The sequence below is a fragment of the Camelus bactrianus genome, chromosome 4 (genome assembly GCF_048773025.1).
Source record: "Camelus bactrianus isolate YW-2024 breed Bactrian camel chromosome 4, ASM4877302v1, whole genome shotgun sequence".
In the NCBI taxonomy this organism is placed as follows: domain Eukaryota; kingdom Metazoa; phylum Chordata; class Mammalia; order Artiodactyla; family Camelidae; genus Camelus; species Camelus bactrianus.
Window position 1 is genome coordinate 36,854,707 of NC_133542.1, and position 20,965 is coordinate 36,875,671.

A 20,965-nucleotide genomic window follows, 5' to 3' on the forward strand; every position below is an offset into this window, starting at 1 on the left:
ATAGCTCATATAGTAGAGCACATGCTTAGACCTCACTCCCCCCTAAATAAATAAATACATAAAAATTTGCCCAAAGAGTGGCTTTCCATCTTCAAGGAAACAATTTTCCTGAGTGCCTTTTCTGATGAGAAATTTCACACTGCCAAGAAAACAAAATATTTTCAACATCATTGACATGTAAACCCAATTGCAATATTGTAACAGAATCATATCTGAGAAAGAAAAGATGACAACCAATAAATCCACAATCATCTAGGGTAAACTGATGTATCATGGGGGGGGAAGGTATTTTTATTATAAATTTAGACTGCTTTGCCTCTTATGAGCATCACATTCTAGAAAGGGCCAAAATTCCGAAGAAACCATGCAATATTTATAAATTGTCAGCACCATGTTTCAAAGACAAATACATCTATTACAAAGAAACCTTTTGACTTTTCCTCTCAGGCTACAGCCTACTTTTCTTCCTTGCTTACCTGACGGGTCCCGCAGCCTTGACAGAGTCCCTTGAGCATGGACGGCATTGGCTTGAGTGCTGATGGCTTCCTGTAATACCGGGGATATGCTTTGGCCATGCAGTTACTGATGTCTTTTGAGTCTGTTGCTGCCTGGATCTTGACTCTTTCACATCCCTGAGATGAACAGTAACTGTGACCATCTCTGTGGCTTTTGGCTTTGAGATACAAAAACAGCAACCTGCACAAAACAAACCAATCCACTGGGTGTTAGACAGACTTTCAAAAACTTACAAAATTCCTCAAATTAACTCATAGCCAAAAGGGATATCCCTCCAATAAAGTAACTTTTCTTTAAAAGAAAAATAAATTACAAAACTAATAAATTAGCTTCTCTCTCCTTTCTATCCTCCTAGGGTTCTAAGTCAAAGGCAATACCACTTTAGAAAATATTTTGATAACCTAATTCAGTTGTTATGGACAGTTTCAAAGTTGATTTCTGGTTTGAATTAGTTCAGAAGGTAATTTGGGAGGATGGAATTTGGCTTGGCTCAAAAATTCCTTGGAAAACTTTATACTTGTGTTGAGTATAGGATTTGGCAAATTAGTGTGGTTTATTCTTTTTTTTTTTTTAATTTTGGTTTATAAATCATTTTGGTTTAAGGCACAAAACTGGAATAATAAAAACAGCAACTGTGGGACTTATTTGGTTAAGGCTAAGATATGGTCTCAAATCAATTCCTGCAATGTTACTAAGAGCAGAAGGGCCAGGGGTCCTTCTCTCTGTACTTCGGCCAAAATCAAGTGAAATGAACAATCCCAACCATTCTGAATTCTCCTCTACTGCCAAGATGAATGGAAAAGTAACTTCCAGGCAGCAGTCCAGCATTGTCAGCAAACCTAGTCCTTTTAAACCAAAGGAAGTCAAGATTCTAAAAGAGACTTGATAAAATGTGATTGATTACTAGAGATTAAGAGTTCACATTTTAATAGTCAGCGAACATCACAAAGTTGTGATTATGAGACAAAAATCAGCCATTGTTCCAACATCCAGTAATTTTAACATATATACAAAAGGAATGACAGGGAACTGATTAGGCATATGCCCTTTGATATATAATTAAAATCATCAAAATGAATAGAATTTAGAAGAATTTGAACCTCAAAGGCTGAAGGATTATAGCAATACCAGATTAAGAAATACTTCCAATATTTTCACAAATTTAATCATTAATTTGGGATCACCAGACTGTCCTTACAAATTTGGATGTTCCATTTATTTTTGTGGAAAATCAACTGGGAATGTGGAAGTTCTGTCATCTATAGAATAAAAGCCCAACTAGGTGGTTTAAGTCTAATTAGAAATTGAAAATCAGAGACAATTACGATAAGAAAAGATCTAAGCTGATCACACTGGCTGCTGGATGGGCCCTGGGGGGCAAATAAATTGCATCTTATTCAAAAGCTAACAAAGCACTTGACTGAACCCAAGCTCCTTCCCCTACAGTCAATCTTGCCACCCTTCTCTCCAGTCTAAACTTTCGTCTTACCCCAAACATGCCATGCCATGTTCCTCATGCCTCCATGCATTTATCCATACTGTTCTTGGAACCCTATCCATCTCCTCCAACTCATTCCTCAAGAGTTTGCCCCAGTGTGACCCTCGGGATGTCACTGGCCCCGCAAGGCTAAACTTCTGGGTTACCTCAAAGGGCATACTAAATATCTCACTATACAACTTGTAACATTTAAAACTTTCACCCTCTAGTTATTGCTTTACATGCTCACATCCTCCAATGGACTGTGAATCTGCAGAAGAAATGTATCTTATTTACATTAGGAAATCGTTATAGTACCTGGACAATGAATGGCATAGAGTAGAAATGTCAGCTTAAGGAATGGATATTGAAGGAGCATGCTACTTTCTGGAAGAGTACAGGAGATCGAGCCTACCATAACCCAAAGGCTGAGAGACTGTAACTGGATAAAAGCAGACAAAGCCAACAGGACCCCAGGTGAACAGGATTAGAATTAAAAAGTGGAAAGATGCAGCCTAGAGAAAGTTGAAAGCAAATATGCCACGGTTACACAGTGATTTTTTTTAAAACCCAAGGTCAATCTGAGAGATAGCCTTAAAGGAAGAGAAAAATGAGCTTTCACTAAAATATGAACTATATCATATGGAAATAATCATCTTAACAGTTTGTTATGGAAAAAATTATTTTAATTTTCAATTGGGCCTACTGGTTCTTTATAGACAAGGATAATTTCTCTCTCTAAATTGCCTTAATAGGTATACGGCAAACATCTTCACTCGATTCCTACTGCCAACTATAATTACGAGTCATTCTAGTTCTCCTCTAAACCTCTAATAGTGATGAGCAGAGAATTACCCACATCAGCTGCTTTTCCAAATAGCCATCACATCACAGCCTATTCTTAGTTACACTGAAGAACTGGTAATTTCACCATTAAAGAAAAAAAGCAATAATTCTCATTCACTGGTTGCCCAGAATTACCCCGTGCTGGAGTCAAAATAGAATTTCCTCTCAGACGGCTTCCTTTGCAATTCTTCCAGCGAATGCACAGGCTCATATTCTTCCATTTTGGATAACGAGCCATTATGCCGCTGTAAAAAGCCAAAGGTAACCTGAAAACTTGTGTTTGACGGATAGCAGAGGCCAACTCGAATCCAGTCATTCCTATAAAGGAGAGACAATAAAAACATGAATTCACATGTGAGCCAGGATCTTTTGAGTTTTACAGCTTCTGCAAATTTTAGCCATGATTGTCTCCTCCTTAAATTTCTGCTGTGTTAAGCCACTAACAATTAAAGTCCTGAACCCTAACACACTAACGGATCATCTACTTTTGTATGTTCCCTAAATTCTTCTCATCAAGATATTTACAACAATAATATGGCTTACAAAAAAGTCTTGGTTTCAAAGGAACGTAAATAGAAGTTGGATAAAATGTTCTTAGGTATTGCAAACAGATAATAAAATCAAGAGAGGTGGTTGGGTACAGTTGTACTATAACAGAAGAAACACTAATAGCCTGATGGTGGAAGTGTACACTGGTAAAATCTCCCCAAAGAATTTTCTGTTCATAAATATATTTTTATCTTTATAATTACATTAGGATAAATTCCTAGTGGTAAAACTGGTAGACATAAAGGTATATGCATTTTTAAGGTCTTTGATGCATATTACCAAAACACCATAGTGTTTTTTCTTACCTAATGTCCTCAGATATACAATTAATACTTTTTGAAAACCATTAAAAATATTTTCCCCTTCCTTTTCACTTGCTTTCTTTGCCATTCTTTAAGCTGTGGTAATAAATACAATGCAGTAACATATAAAATTTACCATTTTAGCCATTTTTAGCTTTACAGGTTAGTGGCATCAAGTACATTCACAAAATTGTACAACCATCACCACTGTCCATTTCCAGAACTTTTTAATCATGCTAAAGGATTTTCAAACAATATGTAACCAGGCCTTAAAATGGTTCAAACAGATTTCACCCAGGAATCCCACTACAGAATTAGAAATACAGACTAAAAATGTACAAGCAAAGATGTTTTGTGCAGTATCATTTATAATAGCAAAAGGGGAAAAGAGGCAGAGAAAAACAATCTAAATGTTCATGTGAGAATGGAGTAGTTAAATAAATTTCAGTATATTTACATGCTCAGAGAATACCTGAAGGTGGAGAGGGAAGAGAACCCTATAAATGTTCAAAATGCCTCACCTTGAATAGACAAATTATAGGTTATTGCAATTTTCTTTATGTTTTTCTGTATTTTCCTTATTTTTATTTAGTGAATAAGTGCAGCTTTTATAACTTTTAAATTGTTATTTTCAAAAGTGCCACTATGACAAAATGCATGACCTCTCTATAATTGTATTAAATTTGGGGGAAAAAAGTATCCCTCTTTTCCTCTTGCCTCTATCCATGATATAATTTCTACAAACTTGTAGATAATTAAATGAGTGAAGTTTGACTGAATTTCAAGCCCATGTGGATTTTTTTAAACTTCTGGGCTCAGCCTTTTTTTTCACTTTAAAATGTTTTTACTTGCTCAGTATTTATTCAGAAGTTATGCCTGGTATGTACAGAACCCTGTGTACCATTTGATTGCAATATCTTGCCTGAGATTCATAACCTGCCAGATACAACTTTTTGGATTGCTGATCACTGGACATATCTCCTCTATCCTGTCTGACAATCATTTGTTCTTTCACTGACTTCTATGCAGCTCAATGATGGGTGTGGTAATATCAGGTTGGCTTTTAGAAAACTCACCCTGGACACAATGTGAACTAACAGTTGGGGTGGGGTGGGGTGTGGGGAGGAGGCTGCTGCAGGGATCCAGGCAAGAAATGATAATGGCCTGAACTAGTTGCGAGCAGTGAGGGTATAAAGAAGTGGAGAGATCTGAACATTAAGGAGATAGAACCAATAGGGTTTGGTTAATGAAGGGGCAGAGAGATGAGGAAGAATCAAGGATGAGTCCTGGGATTCCTGGGCTTAGCTGACTCAGTAGGTAGGTTATGATTCTCCATCAAGGGCATAGAGAAGCAGCAGCAAATGCTATAGGAAAACAGTAATGGTTCAGTTTAGAGCATGTGCCAGACAGAGGCCTAACATCTCAGAATAAGAGCATCCACCATGATGTTCAGGCTTCCTTGAAAGTGACCAATGTGGAGCTGAATTCCTACACGTTCTGCATCAATCTCTGTTCATTTCAACTGGCTGTTTTAAGAGAGCTCTGATAAGCCAAGCTTTATGATCATTTAGGTGAACAAACCATTCCAGTCTTTCAAGTACGTATCTGAGCAGTCTCATGGAGTCACGTGGGTTAACCATCATACATATCTAGACTGGTTTGCCTCTGCCTTTCAAAATACGCCCAGCTCTTGTTTCTAGTCTCATTTTCTGTCCCTTCCCCTGATGTACACCCTATGCTTCTATCATACCCAATCCATCAGTCCCTGAGCAGAACTAACCCTTTCCCAAATCTATTGCTTTTATAACAAAACAGATGACTTAGTATCACTTCCTCAGTGCAGACTGGCCCAGCTCCATCAGGCAGATATATTGCTTTTATCCCTTGTCCACTAAAAATTAGTACTGGTTTATCAAGTCACTTAAATTTTGCTCTACCTGTATACTGTGAGCTACTGAAGGGCAAGCACCTCTCTCAGTCATCTTTATATCAAGTGGCACACAGTAAGCACCTGAACAAATTAACATAAAAACAGAGTCCTTGATTGAAGGTAATATTATTAGGGCAGACAACTGAGAAATCAAAAAGAGATGAAAAGATGTTTCCATATTCAGGCAGGGGTGGCAAATATCTGACATTCATGCCACAATTCTTCCACCTCTTGCCCACTGCTGACATTACTAATCAAATCATACCACTCTCTTTTGTCAAGTCTAAACTTGGCCTTGAAAATCTTTTTATTTTCCAGGTAACCAAGCGCTCAGTTGGAACACCAGATAAAATTTCTTCCCATCCCAGCTATGGGGAATTAAAGTATTCAGCAGACTGTATTAAAACCTATTGTAAACGGCTTTCTGCACACAATACATCGACCACAGTAGCAAAAAAGACATGCTTTTAAAGGGACGGGATTCAATTTGTATAATCTCTTAATTCCATCAACATAATATATATAGCCTCCCCACAGGAGGAACAAAGGACATGAAGCTGCCATAGTATACTTGCTACAGAGGAGACAGGTTATTATTAATCTCCACAAAAGTACTACTTGCTCAGCTATTTGAACTAATGGTACTAGAAGCATACTTATTGAAGTTTATGAGGTATAGGAAAGCAGTCCTCGGGGCCGGCCCATTCCAGTGGATGGTGTAGCCCTTCTCCAGCATGATGACAGGCTGGTACTGTGGAAAGGTGGCCTTCTGGTTAATTCCCCGGAGCACCATAGGGTAGGCAGGATACTCATCTCGTGCAATGGTCATAGTCAGATTCTGAGTGCTCCATGTCTGCACATATACCTTCAAAAAAATAATTAAGAATTAAAGGGAAGAGAATAAAAATTTAAGTAGCTAAAGAAAACACTTCTAGCGCAAAGTTAAGCATCTGTACTTTCAAAAGAGAGATTCTACGACCTGTGCCAGACTAAATGAGTTGTAGCCAACTTCATCCTAAGCTCCACTTACAACGAAGCCTGCTTAAACAAAAATGGTAAAAACAGATCATGCACTCTGCTAGCCAAGATCTTCATCATCTCTTTCACAACAGGCCAGCTGATTCATCAGAATATAAAACCTTGGTGGTTTACACAGCTTGTCAAAGAAAGCCCCCAATCTGAGTACACACATAAAAAATTAGTAAATCAATGTGAAATCTGATACCCTCTAGTCAAATCTGAAAGACTTTCCCCTGAAACAAGAGATGGAAATTTTAAATATCTTAGAGCTTTGGGTTTTCAATTTTCCATGACCTACATCAGCCCAAGAAGTCATTTTTCACCCCTTAAAAAAAGTTATAAAGCATTCTGCAAAAACTGGAAAAACATATTAAACTGAGGCAAATTTGCATGTCCTGAATTTATTCCAGTGGCATCTGAACCCCATGTTGTGCCAAAACAAAATCTTCCCAAAATGCACCCTCCAAAGAACAGACCTCAGAACAACTTCTTAAAACAAACCAGTATCCTATAACAGAAATCCCCAGAAGTATAAAAACATTTGTAGAATACTGCATTTAATCCACACTACTTCTCTATTTTTTCTTTTTCTGTCACTTCTACAGTTTTGTGCATATTAATTCCTCAATTATAAATCCATTGAGACAGAAAATCTGAACTCTCACTCATGTTTGACTACTTCAATAGAAGACTCTTCTCTCTGACACCACTTAAAGATTAAAATAAAGGGACAGGAAATATGTTTTGAGACTACTGATTATCTTCACTTAAATATATATGTTTAATATGTATGTTAATATATTATATTTATTATTTGTTTATATTTAACCTATATTTCACTGTATAATAGGTTACAAAAATTAAAGGTTACATATAATACAAAGTATATATATACATGCACACACACAGAGATATATCCTGCCTTCCTCCAAATGCAAGAAGGATATGAAGTGGCACATTCTCCTTATGTTTCCACCGCTCTTCCTGAGCACCTTTATCCCTTGGGTCAGCAAAGAGCAGACATTCCATTAAAATATCATTCCAAATAGCTAAATAATGATCGTTCTATCCTGAGATCCAATTGCTTCTGTCTGTTGCCTAAAAATGTATAGTATTATACATCATTCAAGGAACAAAAATGGCTGCAGACCTGGGCTCCCAGCCCAAATTCCAAATTCTCAGGAGAAAACTTCTGTCCTACCATTCCCAGAGCCTTCTGAGAAGTATTAGACAACTTATTTCTTTCTTCACCTTCAAATAAAAATATAATTACTACTCTGCTTTGTAAGATAGAAATATCAGGTTCACATTCTCAAATACATTAGAATGCCACAGAGTTTACAGACACGTTTATAACAAAATATAAAGTTTTCATTAGTGAGAACATACCACTTTAAGACAGACTGATACATGTTCCTTTGAATATACATGGCTAGCACAGCTAGAAATTTAACTAAAACTGTAGCTACAAAAGAATTAAAAGCTTTTTATTTTTGTTCTATTCTAATTCTAGGATTTCTATATCTTCTTAAGTATTAATGGGTCAAATTAATTTTACAGGGCAACTCTGGTTAAGAATAAAATGAATGGAAAAAGAAATCACATTTTCAACCACTTTCTTTTCTTCTTTATTTTACTGTAATTAATTCTCCATCCTTTTCTTGTCCTTCCCAGAACTTAGGCAAGTATGACTCCCCCCGCCCCCATGGGAATGAGAAATCCCACAACAAAGAATACTCCATTAAAATAAACCAGAAAAATCTCTCTAATCTTTATCCCTCTTAAGACCTTTGTCTTGTCTACAGATGTGACTCTTTTTAAAGGGTTTTTTTTTTTTTTTTAATTTAAGAACTACAGCATTCTTTAACAGTCATGATTCAAAGTCTGAAGAATAATAAAGAATTCTGCTCCAAGAAGCTCCCACTATAGAAGGCTTAGATGGTAGAAATTCACATACAGCTCAGGGGGCTCAAGAAGTTGAAAAGCAAGAGCCCTGAATGCACCCTTAGCAGGCAAAGTAGCCAAAGCTCAGCAAAGGGGCTACATCACAGAACTGGTCCTCCCCCAGGAAGAACATACCCTGCAAATAAGAGCACTTAGCCGCACATCAAGGGAGGCTTCCTTCCTGCCTTTGAGACTGTCAGAGCCCAACACCCCTGGGAAGATACTTTGCTCTTCCCTAATTCTCCTCTCCATATTCCAATTATCCTTTTCCTTTATTCTTTTAGCTCCTTTGACATCTATTATTAAATACTACCATTTAATCGTCTAAAATACAGAAATAAAATTCAGTTCTCTTCAAAATTCTGGGCAACTGGTACCTCTGTTCTGCAATCTTCCAGCCATCCAAATATCACTATTAAAATCATCTTTGCAACTCAGAGCCTTGCTCCTCAAATAATACTAATGGCGGCAAGCACTTCACTTGTGCCAGGTCATGGGTGAAACATTTTACAAATACTCATGTATTCTACCTTCACAACAGCCACTTATGAGAGGATCTAATATTACCCTCATTGCTCACAGGCACAGAGTAGTTAATTAACTTACCCAGCTCATATTTAAGGAAATAACAAAGCCAGGATTCAAACCCATGAAGTCTGGCTTGAGTGTCTGTGCTCTTAACATACTACCTCCCAAATTAGTCCATCTTCTTATACTGGGCATCCAGTTAATAAGTGTACACTAGCTTAATGTTTTCAAAGAAGTACTTCCCAGTCTATATCATCCCCTTCATATTTTCACAGATATTATACCATACCATAATTTGAAGAATTTCCTTGGATTCCTTCTTTGCCCACTCATTTCCAATTCCCAGCTCTGTTTCTGAGAACATCTCACTTTCCATGTGACCTATTGATATTCTGCCTCACAAGTCAGATTTCCTCATTTAGAGATAAAATAGAGATAATAATCCTGAAAGCAAAGAATGAGGTGCCCTCTCAGGAGGTACTGCTGTAACATGGCAAGAAAATCTGTCCTAAGTTTCAGGAAATATGGGTTCTCACCCCAACTATATCCCAGCCACATTTCACCAAGGGCAAATCATCTTCTCTTTGGCTCACTTTTCCCCTTTAAAATGACTTGGAGTATGGGAACTTTAAATACTATTCTATGAGTCTATGATTCCTAAAAATTTTACCCTTCTTTCATTTTTTTCCTTAAAAAAAAATCATGCTGTGTAAAGTATCAATCATCTGGAAGAAATGGAAGAGTACTCCTCCCAGAAGCAGTGCTGTCCGGAGCTGGAAGGGAATCAGGCATCACAAAGTGTTCTGTCTACCTGGGCATAGTTCCCACTGCACACCACTGCATTCCACTTGGTAACATTTACACAGCTTGGGTGGCGGATCAGGTAGTTGTCAATTCTTCCCACATAAGCATCCTTGTATCCTGTCACAGAGCCATCAATGTCGTGGAATATGGAGTTCTTGTCACCATCCAGCTCACAATCTTCAAACCAGGGGCCAGGCTTTCCAAAGAAGACATTGAGGAAGACCTGACAGCAGTGAAAAACAAGGACATTACACAATGAGGACTCCTGCCATTTTAGCCAGCATCCCCTGCAAGGACCCAACTTCATAGCCATCACAATTTCTTTAACATTAAAGCAGTTCTGAGTCACCGTTCATACTTATCAACCAAAGTTTTTGATTAATTATGACATGCATGGGGAAAAAAATTCCCAAAGCCTTGTAAAGTTCAAACATCAAATGTTCAACTTCATCTTTGGTGTCTTCCCTTTTCAACTTAAAAACTATTATTTGTTTCCCAGACAAAACTGGTAAGAGAAACTAGAACAGTTGTGAGAAGAGGAACTATGTAGTCACACATACCTGTTAAAACTTACAAACTTTACACTTAAGATCTCTGCATTTCCCTCTATGCAAATTATATACCTCAGTTATATAAAGATCTATTAAAAGTTCTATCTCCTGAACTAATCATTTTATTTCACATCAAATGCTTTAGTTACTTGCTGATTATGTCTCCCACCAAAAAAGTACAGTTCCAAACTGGAACACAGTCTAAGTGCTGCATTGGTATGGCTGGGAGACCACTGAACTCACTAGAAGCTGTTGAAAAGTCTGTGTTATTTTCTCTCTCCTCAACACAGACCAAGCCCAGCTCAGTAATTTTCATGTCAGGTAACATTAGTTCAATGCCTTTATCGAACACATAGTACACAGCTGCAAAGCAATCTGCAGGTGACATGCTTCATCGTCTATTAGCTGCTTCTTTTGTAAATTACTAATGTTATTCAAGCCATGCAGGTACATCTCTAAAATGTACTCACTGTCCTGGGAAGTTTTACAATCAAGTGAACATCTAAATAAGCAACTCAATGGAAAATCAGCGATGTGTGGGACAAGTGGTTCTGAGTTCTTTGTTCTAGGCTCTTCTGTTTTTCCTTATACCTCCTATGATTAAATCTAAGAAAAGTCTAGGGTATATAGTCCACCTTTTTAGGCCGAACAAATTTGGCAGACCATTCCCTCTAAGAATGGTTCCAGACATTGCCACCTTACAGAATTCCAGGCTGATGAAACACTAGACTTGCGTGACTAGCATGGATTCTCTTAGACTGTTAGAACTCTAGAGCTTTGCAAGAAATGCAACATCTAAAAACTGTTTTTTCAGTAGTACCACGTCAGTGGTCACTAAACTTTATGCGTGGGGAGGGCAGTAAGCGAACAGCCAACCTCTATACCGAAGAGGTAATCCAAGACAAGCCCTATTTGTTTATGTGGGGCCCTAGCCACTCGTGTAGCTCTTCCTCTTTCTCTGGAGCACCTGCACGCCTGTTCCATGCCTCAGCTACTCAAGAAAACTAGATAGAGACTGGTAAATTATCCCAAGTTCTGTTTTAAACTGGGCAACCACAGAGTTTGCCTGTGGTCATGGATGAGAGACCTATCAGCCACTTTCCAGTCCTGACTGCCTGTGGGAGCAGAAAGCAAGACCGTCTGAGACGTAATCTCTATGCTACTGTCATCCTAGAAGTGGCAAGATGCAGGGAGGCTGGGGGTATATAACCAGATTGTCCTGTGCACTAATGGTAAAGGGGTAGTAATGAGGAAACTACTAAGAAAACTGTTTCTGTGGGCTACTGCATTGTAAACAATTATTTCTAAGTCGTCTTCGCAATCTTCATAAAAACCTTCCAACAGTTTATATCAGAAATAACCCAGTTTGTTTCGTACCACCTCAGTATTCTTCTTTAGCAATTTTTTATCCTCTAGTTCCCAGAAGAATAGGCCCCAGACAAGTAAAATACCAGGTAGAACCCAAATCTCTTCATGGATTGTTATACAGAATTTCCCAAAATTATATGTCCTGATTCCTACAAAATTTCTCACTTCCCATCCCTCTGTCATCACTTTAAGCCATTTTCCCTTTGAAGATATCACTGGAATATCAAAAATACACCAGGTCCCATGGGACTTCAGTTCTCACCTTGAACTCAGTGGGACAGAGTATGCGGAATTAGTTTTCTCTTGCATAGATTTCACCTCCCAGTCATAAAAACTCAGTACAAATCCTTTGTTTGTGTTTCCGTCTTTAGAAATGTGTCATCCCTCCTCTTTCCACCATAGTCACTGTGTGGGAACCATGTGAACATACTTACATGTGGACCAAACTTCACGAGGGAGATGTTGTTCCTGGGGGTTATCTGCCAGGAATTTTTCATGAGGAAGCCAACAGCACTGGTATACCTATCTGGAGTTGGCACAAATTTTTTGAAAGTGCACCTGGTGAGGTGAATGGGTCCATCATAAATCTGAAAGCCTCTAATTGGAAATGTCCTGTTGAAATATAAGACTTTATTTAATGCATATGGGCCCATAAATTTAACAGCACTTCACTTACACAGTTGTTTTATAAATACTGTTGAATATCCCACACACACAATTCTAGGATATAGTGGTAACCAAGCAAGATCGCCAATCAAATGAAATACATACTGCAGTGAGAAAGGCAAACAGGAAAACAATGAACCATTTCAGATAATAAGTGCTTGGAGAAGTTAAAGACATAGTAATACAATGGACCAGGTAGGAAAGAGATGTCATTTTGAACAGAATGGAGGCCTCTGTGAAGAGGTGACTTTTGCTTCCTTGAATCAACCCAGTTAAGATCTTTCATTTGGTAACATACTATAGTTTTGGTTTCAAAATCTCTAGCATGAGAACAAAAGACTCTCTCTGTGCCACTGAATGATAGTAATAAGGAGAAATGATATACTTAAAAGTATAAAAGTGTAAATCCTCAAGACTTACTATGTCAAAGTAGATGGCTAGGATGAGAAATCCATTTTATTCATTTTCCTCCTTTATCATTAACTATAATTAATGTACAAAACTTGTAACACTCTGGATCTCTTAAGATTTCTCCCTTATAAAGTTCTTTAATGACACTGTAGAGGATTTCTACAGCAACTAATCAGTTTACAACTTGGCAGTGTTGTACAATAAAAGCATGTATGTTGACAATAAAATCAAACAGCCCGGTTAAAAATCTATGGCTCGACATATTTCTAAGGATATATCCCCAAATGGTCCTCTCCCATAGAAGGTTGTAAAGATACAGTAGAATAAAAACTGAATCCATTAACCAATGAGGAATCTTCATTTTGGAAAATCCTCCTTAGCAAAAAAGCAATAAGCATTTTGAAATAAATCTGGAGGCAAGTGTAAAATAAAAACAATGGTATTCAATTGGCCACCATCATGCTGCAATCCATATCCCAACTAATACAACTTTGTTTCCTTAATCTACATATTGGAAGAGGCAGCTATAGCCTAATTGTAAACAGCAGAGCACTGAAGCCAAACTAACAGGGTTTGAGTCCCATCTTTGCTACTTTTAGTAAGTTACTCATTTAGAAAGCAGGATGATGACAGTACCTACCTCACTGGGCTTTGCAAGGATTAACTAAACAGTAAAGTATTTAGAAAAAAAAATAGTAAAGTATTTAGAACTGGGCCCAATACATCAAAAGCATTTAATAAATGTTAGCTATTGAAAGTCTAAGAAGTTATTTTCCTAGGAACTGACTAACAGGAGTTCTACACATAGTGTAGCACACAGTAATGATGTTCAATATTTCCCAACAACAAGCACAGGGGAGAGGAGCAAAGCATTGGTCGCCCTTTGAGAGAAGCTAGTTAAGCCCTTCTGCCAACCCTCACCATCTGTCCCCCAAAGCCAGCAGTCTTTTTGACCACCCCCCGTGACCTGTCCTAGCCCAATATCCAGACACAGTGTAGAGCTTTAAGGAAACTGATGCTTGATGAACTCTGACATCAGCTCTGATGTAAGGCTTTTAGAACACTAGTTCTTCTCTACCTGGTTTTCTTACAAGTAAAATGAGAACAACTCCAAACTGTGTCTCAAAACTGAGGTATAGATTAGGTAATAGTTCCCTAAAAGCTCTGAAGAATCTTTCCAGTGCTAAGTACTATTATAATGAGTCTGTGATTATTTTGACAGAAAACATGCCAAAAGTCTACCCCAGTACCCCTTCAACTTCTGAAACATCACAATTATACAGCTGTGGTTAGGTTTTGAGTCAGCTTTGGCGTCTATCAACTCATTTTCTAGGACTTTTTTCAATAGGCAATTTCCTTTTTCCAGTGGCTATTTCTGAAAACTAACATCACATATTGAGGGAAAACCAAACCAATGTCCACAGTTTATGGTTTGGCAACTTTCTATGGCTCAAGAAAGAAAAAAAAAAAAAAAAGATAACCAGCTTATATAAGGTCTTATACAAGGAAAGAAAAACAGAAAAACAAAGAAACAAGATAGGTTCCTTCATTATAAAATTGATAATGAAATCTATAAAGTATTTAATACCTAATGCTCCAGAATTCCAGCGAATATACACAATAGTAACAGTAATAATAACCACTTTAATAATAATAAGGTGGGGAAAGTGTCACGGTGGGAACCAACCCATGAAGGGTCATCACAGAACCTTCTGTAAGAGTTAGGCTTTCATCTGTTGTTAAATCTAACACTCCTCTGATGAAGCAACACTTACCTGTTCCTGGGTAACGTCCGAGGCTTCTGGTCTATTCCTCCAGTGCCTACATACTTATTTTGACCACCTGGAAAGCCGTAATTCCTGCTCTCCCCAACAAAGAGAGATTCAGATACCTCTTGGCTGGAACCCTCATCACTTGGGAAGCTTCCATCACTGTTAAAATGAGAATAATCATTAACCACTCATCTCTAGGAAATTAAAATTGACCCTCAAATGAAGGCAAGCTATAACTTTAAAAAGTTTAAAATTTTCAAAGTAGCGGGTAGCTTTTTCTAATACATATTAGCAAGTCATCAAAAAGTGCTTCCAAATTATGAACATACTTCTTATTATTATCTGGAGATAAAGATACTATATAAAAAGCTCAGTTCTTAAAGAACATTGTGAAATCAGAACAGCTTCTAAGAAAGAAAATATTTAATCTGCTCCCAGGTTTTACTTCCTTCCTCTTTATTCGCCTACTTTTTAAGATCTTTAATCTAAAGCTCAAGTGTTTTCTCCTAAGCAAAAAATATAATGAACCTACCCTTCTATGTAATTTCAGGTAGATTAACCTACTACTTCGGTATGAATTCAGTAAAAATGTATTTTTGGCCCTCTAGTGGCACCAGGAAGTGAGAGCTCATTTTTTTAATGCTAATAAATGATACAACGTTCCCATGGGTTATCAAAAACACAAACAAAAAAAAACAAACAAACAAAAAAAACAAGGGTTTTTTACCTTACAGTTTGAAAAAAATCAGGTAAGTATTTTTAAAGTAATTACAAACCTGGCAAAGGTCAGTCCTATTCCATTATCTGCAAATCTGTAAGAGAAAAAGATAATTAGGAAACAATTTATCACATCATGTAATAAGAGGTAATTCTCTCAATATTTAATTGTCATAAAATCCAGGAATTGCCAATGTTACTCTCCAAGGCCACAAAACAAGTTTCACTTTCTAATAACTAAAAAGCACAAGGCTCCTCAGTAAAGGCACCTGATTTGAACCGTGGCTTTGCCAATTACTGGCTGTGTGAACTTGGGCAAGTTACTCAACCTGTCTGTCCCTTAATTTTCTTACCTATAAATTGAAATAATAATATAAGCTTTCTCATAGAATACTTGAAAGCATTAAAATACTAATTAGTTTCAACCATTTAGAACGCTGTCATGGAGTAAGCAGCATATAAGGTATTAGCTGTAATTATAATTTTTATCATTATAGCTGGCCCCCATATCTGTGGGCTTGGCATCTACAGATTCAACCAACTGCAGATCAAAAATATTCAGAAAAAAATTCCAGAAAGTTCCAAAAAGCCAAACTTAAATTTTTCCAGTGCTCTCAACTATATACACAGCATTTACACTGTATTTACAACTATTTGTATAGTATTTACATTGTCTTACGTACTATAAGTAATATAGAGATGATTTAAAGTACACAGGAGGAAGTGTGTAGGTTACATGCAAATAATACATCATTTTACATAAGGAACTTGAGCATCAGGATTTTGGTACCCATGGTGGGTCCTGGAACCAATCCCCGACAAAAACCAAGGAACAGCTATTTTTAACAACAATTAGATCATGGTATCTTCTTCAAAACTTTTCAACATTAATACCCAAGCCATTTCTATAGATTTTATACAATATCCATTTTTTTGCACAAGAAAAGTCAGAGATGATGGTAAAAATGCCAAGAAGCTAATGTCAGTGCCAGCCAGGAAAAAACAATGTTTTTCTGTACTCTTAAACATCAAATATTAGCTCAAGATATATCAGACTTCTCCTAAAATTATACAAATGGAAAAGAAGTGAGATGCTTACTGCCTCAAGTCCATGTTAAGACATAAGTCAACAGACTTATTAAGGTGGAATTCAAAACTTTTGTTTTGAATGGCGGTGAAAGAAGAGCATCAGGAAACTCTGAGTTTCCAAGAAGAAGGAAAAAAATCTAGGTAGTTTCAAAATCTTTATTTAGCTTTCTGACATAGACCATGTTTGTTACATAAAGTTAAATTCCCAGTTTCTGTTCAATCTCATCAAAAAGCTCTCATGTCACCAGACAAGTTCAGTTCCAATAAAAGCAGCAGAATGAGACAATTCCAAACATTTGCAGTCAGTTAACACTAGCATACTTCCTCAGAGCCTGTCCTGTCTATTAGTAATGATACTATGATTCCAGAAACCACCATGGTACTTTCAGTCTACTGGGTTTTTAAAAATAGCCTTAAAAATAAATACATCAGTGTCATCAGATAATAACTTCATAGAGAATACCCACGCTGAATTCTGAACGACGATGTCTCCCCCTCTGACCCAAGCTCCGTGGTCATTATTTTTAAAAGCAATAAGCCTGTCAATTAAAGCAGCAACACGTGGTTTTTCAGGGTCTGCATCCTGATGAGGCCGAAACCTTGGGATTGGGGGGAAAAAAGGACATTTTTTAAAAGTAATGAAAAGGCAATGGAAATCAGCTATTTACGATTGTAAGCTTAAGTTTCAAAAAGCAGGACTTAAATTTGACTAAAACAAAACAAAAACAAATCTTAAGATAGAACTTACTTATATTTTAAATATTGAAAAAAATTATAAGTTTCCAAAGAACTGCTTTCATATTTCATAGTTTTTTAAAAAATCAACTTACAGAATGGACACTGCAAAACATTCTGAACACTGAAACCATTTCAAAAATAAACAAAGACCTCAGATCAGGAAATATGGCATGTTTTCACAAATTCTTCAGCTACATGACATTAATATAAACTTATTAAACAAATTAATCACATATTTCAACATACATATATCTGAACCAGAGTATTATTTGAGTTGTGTGCTGGTAAAATGTTTTAGATATAGAGATAAAACTGGGTTCAATATCTTTAAAATACCTAAATTTAAAATAGACTATATTTATGGAATGTTATTCAGCCATAAAAAAAAAGTGAAATTCAGCCATCTGCAACTGGATGGACCTAGGGGGTATTATGGTTAGTGAACATCTCACTGACAGAGAAAGACAAAAACTGTATGTTATCATTTATATGTGGAATCTAAAAATCTAAAAAACAGAACAAACAAATGAATACAACAAAATAGAAAGAGACACACAGGTATAGAGAACAAACTAGTGAGGAGAGGAAGGGGGAGGGGTAAGATGGGGTGTGGGATTAAGAGATACAAACTACTATGTATGAAATAAATAAGCAACAAGGATATATTGTTCAGCACAGGGAAATATAGCCATTATTTTATAATAATTTTAAATGGAGTACAATATAAAAATATTAAATCACTGTGTTGTATACCCAAAATTAACATAATGTTGTAAATCAACTATACTTCAATAAAAAATAGTATCAGCACTTTTAAAAAAAAAAATAGGTTGTATTTAATTGACTTATTAACTATAAAGACTGAACTTTACTTTTTCTTTCACTTCCTTCTAAAACAAAGATCCTAATGGAAAGGCCACAAAAATCGATGTCAAAAACTCTTAACTATAACAACTCAAATAATTCTATAAGGCCACCTAATTTAAAAAAAAAGATCATTTCCATCTTAATCTTACAAAGCTGGGTGAGGGGGCAGAGAATAGACAGCTTTACAAAAACCAATTCAGCAGGTTGAGATTTTCAGTCATATGATCGTGAAATATCACTTGTACAAATGCTACTATGAAATTTGCTGGCTCATAGTAGATGCTCACCAAGTATGTACGATGGGAGAAGCAGCTACACATGGAAAACAGCAAGTGCAAGGTGCTTAGGCACAAGTGAGCTCGGTGTGTTCAAGGGACAGAAAGCAGGTTGGCTGGTAAGAAGCAAGAGGAAGAGGACAGAGAGGAGGGCATGTGCTAGGTGAGGATGCGGGTCTTTATCCTAAATGCAATGGGAAAAGAAGAATGGTGGTTGCAGGGGCTGGAGGGAGGAGGAAATGGGGAGGTGATAGTCAAAGGGTACCAAAGCTTTAGTTATATATATGATAAATAAATTCTAGAGATCTCCTCTACAGCATAGTACCTATACCTAAAAATACTGTATTGGGTACTTAAAACTTGCTAAGAGAGTAGATCTTATGGTAAGTGTTCTTACTGCAAATAAAATTAAATTAAAAAACAGTTTTTTAAAATGATGACCATAAAGGAGGTAGAAGGAAACTTTGGAAGGTGATGGATATGCCTATGGTCTTGATGGTTTCATGGGTGTGTACTTAATCTCCAAACTTACCGTGTTCTATACATCACACATACACAGCTTCTTACATTTCAGTCATACCTCAGTAAAGTAGGTGGGTAAATAACTAAGTGTAATACAAAGTCATCAGAAACATGAAATCAGGGAAGTGATAGAACCAGATCTCACCGCTACTTGGTGAAAGGATTATAGAGAATGGACTGTAAGGAGACCAACCTGGAAAGCATTACATCCACCCTTAGACTGTGAGTGTGACCCCTTACACTAAATAGCTCTGACCCAAGAGGTAAAAAGTCTGACTCTGAGCCATCACCCACTCTTCTGGCATTGTAGTTGCTGCCAAACAGCTTTGCAGTCGTTACATAATATCAAGCAGATGGAAAAGTTCTGGAAAGGAAACTACACAATGTTCTAAAAGAAAGCCAAAAAAAAAAAGTACAATACAGCAACATCTGATATTTGCTGTAGCCATCTCACTTTTACTGAAATTCCTATCCATATAAATCAATCGTTGACCACTTGCGTGGATACCTTTTATTTTCATCCTCTTTTCCACATGGTATGTAGAAAATGCAGTTAATTGTCCTAATTTTCCATCATCTTCATTTATGAGTTTTCAGCACACTTTCCAATCCTCCCTTAATTGTCCTCTGCTTTAAATGTACAAGTTAGTTCTCATGTTCTTTTACTTTCAGATGAAATCTCCCAATCTTAAATTGAGAGCTTTCTGGGGCTAAAATATCCTATCTTTGGATTCCTGTAATTTCACATCTTGAAGACACAAAGGCTCATCTGATTAACTATTGAGTCAACTTCCCCTTTGATGAAAAGACTAAATATCTTCTGGGTCCCATGAACCTGATGTTTAATTCATGGGCTGGCTCATTACTCATTTGTGTTTGAGTTTTATCATTTTCACTCATGTCTGGACTGTATGAATGCATGTGGGCATATTTTATACATTAGTTTATACAAAATTAAATATCTTTACTAGCTGCCAAATGTCTTGTTACTTTCCTTCTATAATCAGTTCTTTTCACTAACAACTTCCAAATGGAGTCTAATTTCTTACCAATGTGTATACATTTATAAACTAATAAGAAAAGTAATGGAGAGCAGAGCAAAGATTACCATTATCATAATTCATGCACACACCCAGTAAAGAACTTAAGCCATTATGAATAAATTGTTTTATTGTCAAGTATAATTAAAATATCAGTAGATTCTGAAATGTATTTTCTTATCCATGCATTCATATACACACACATAATTTTTTACGGCAGGTAAGAGAGTCAATTGTGTTGTGTTTTAAAGATTTTTCTGTTAGTACTAACTTAGCAAAGCACACATTACTAGTTCTACCAGTTATACTAAACTCTTTTGAAAAGCAGCAGCAATCTCCTAGCAAAGATTTCTTTGTTTTGTTAGTTAATATTCTCTTCTTGGTTCATAATTTGTTGTTACCTATATGCTCCTTTTTCATTTTAAATTTATCTCCTCTTTTTCCATGTCAGCTATTAGGTGTCCAGAGCCTTGTGTTTTATTTAACCAATGCCCACAATTTCTCCATTTCTCAAATGCTCTCCAATCATTGCTTTAAAATATTTCAGGCTCAACTTGACCTTTAATGATGAGCAATTTTACTAACTTATTTCCTCAGTTTTCTCCTGACCTCACGTCTTATTACTCTGTCTCAAGGATCCTGCTTCACCGACCTACAGTGTGGCTCTTACTTGATTCCCTTGTGAACAACAGCGCTTGGCATTCTTTTCTTAAATGACTGCCAACGGAACCTATTAAATCTAGCACCTTTTCAAATCCTTTAGTTGGTCAATCAACTTGAAGTATAGGAAATTACACGCACACGGTTTCTACTGAATATGACCTTAAGCTGCCATCTTTCCCAGAAAATTTTGTTTCCACTGGAGACATTTTATTTATTTTGGCTCATTTATAGCATGTTTAAAAACAAAAACAAAAAACAGAAAACAAAAAACAAAAAACCTCTGTTAAAATGCTGATCCATATCCCAACCACATTTGTGGTTATAAAGGAGAGTAACATAGAGCCCAGCTATGATGTGAATCTGAGACTAC

The 20,965-nt window shown here is 36.7% G+C and overlaps 1 protein-coding gene across 6 annotated transcripts in view; it reads right to left on the reverse strand.

Moving 5' to 3' along the window:
* The window catches only part of CEMIP2 (cell migration inducing hyaluronidase 2), a 70,542-nt gene that overhangs the window by 10,133 nt on the left and 39,444 nt on the right, over positions 1-20,965 (reverse strand). For all 6 annotated transcript variants that reach the window (XM_074361692.1, XM_074361693.1, XM_074361691.1 and 3 more), the window contains 8 exons: positions 16,958-17,089; positions 15,461-15,496; positions 14,688-14,843; positions 12,270-12,447; positions 9,924-10,139; positions 6,277-6,485; positions 2,975-3,157; positions 477-696 (listed from right to left, as the gene is read on the reverse strand). In XM_074361692.1, coding sequence (XP_074217793.1) covers positions 477-696; positions 2,975-3,157; positions 6,277-6,485; positions 9,924-10,139; positions 12,270-12,447; positions 14,688-14,843; positions 15,461-15,496; positions 16,958-17,089 — 1,330 coding nt within the window. The remainder of the gene's footprint in view (positions 1-476; positions 697-2,974; positions 3,158-6,276; positions 6,486-9,923; positions 10,140-12,269; positions 12,448-14,687; positions 14,844-15,460; positions 15,497-16,957; positions 17,090-20,965) is intronic.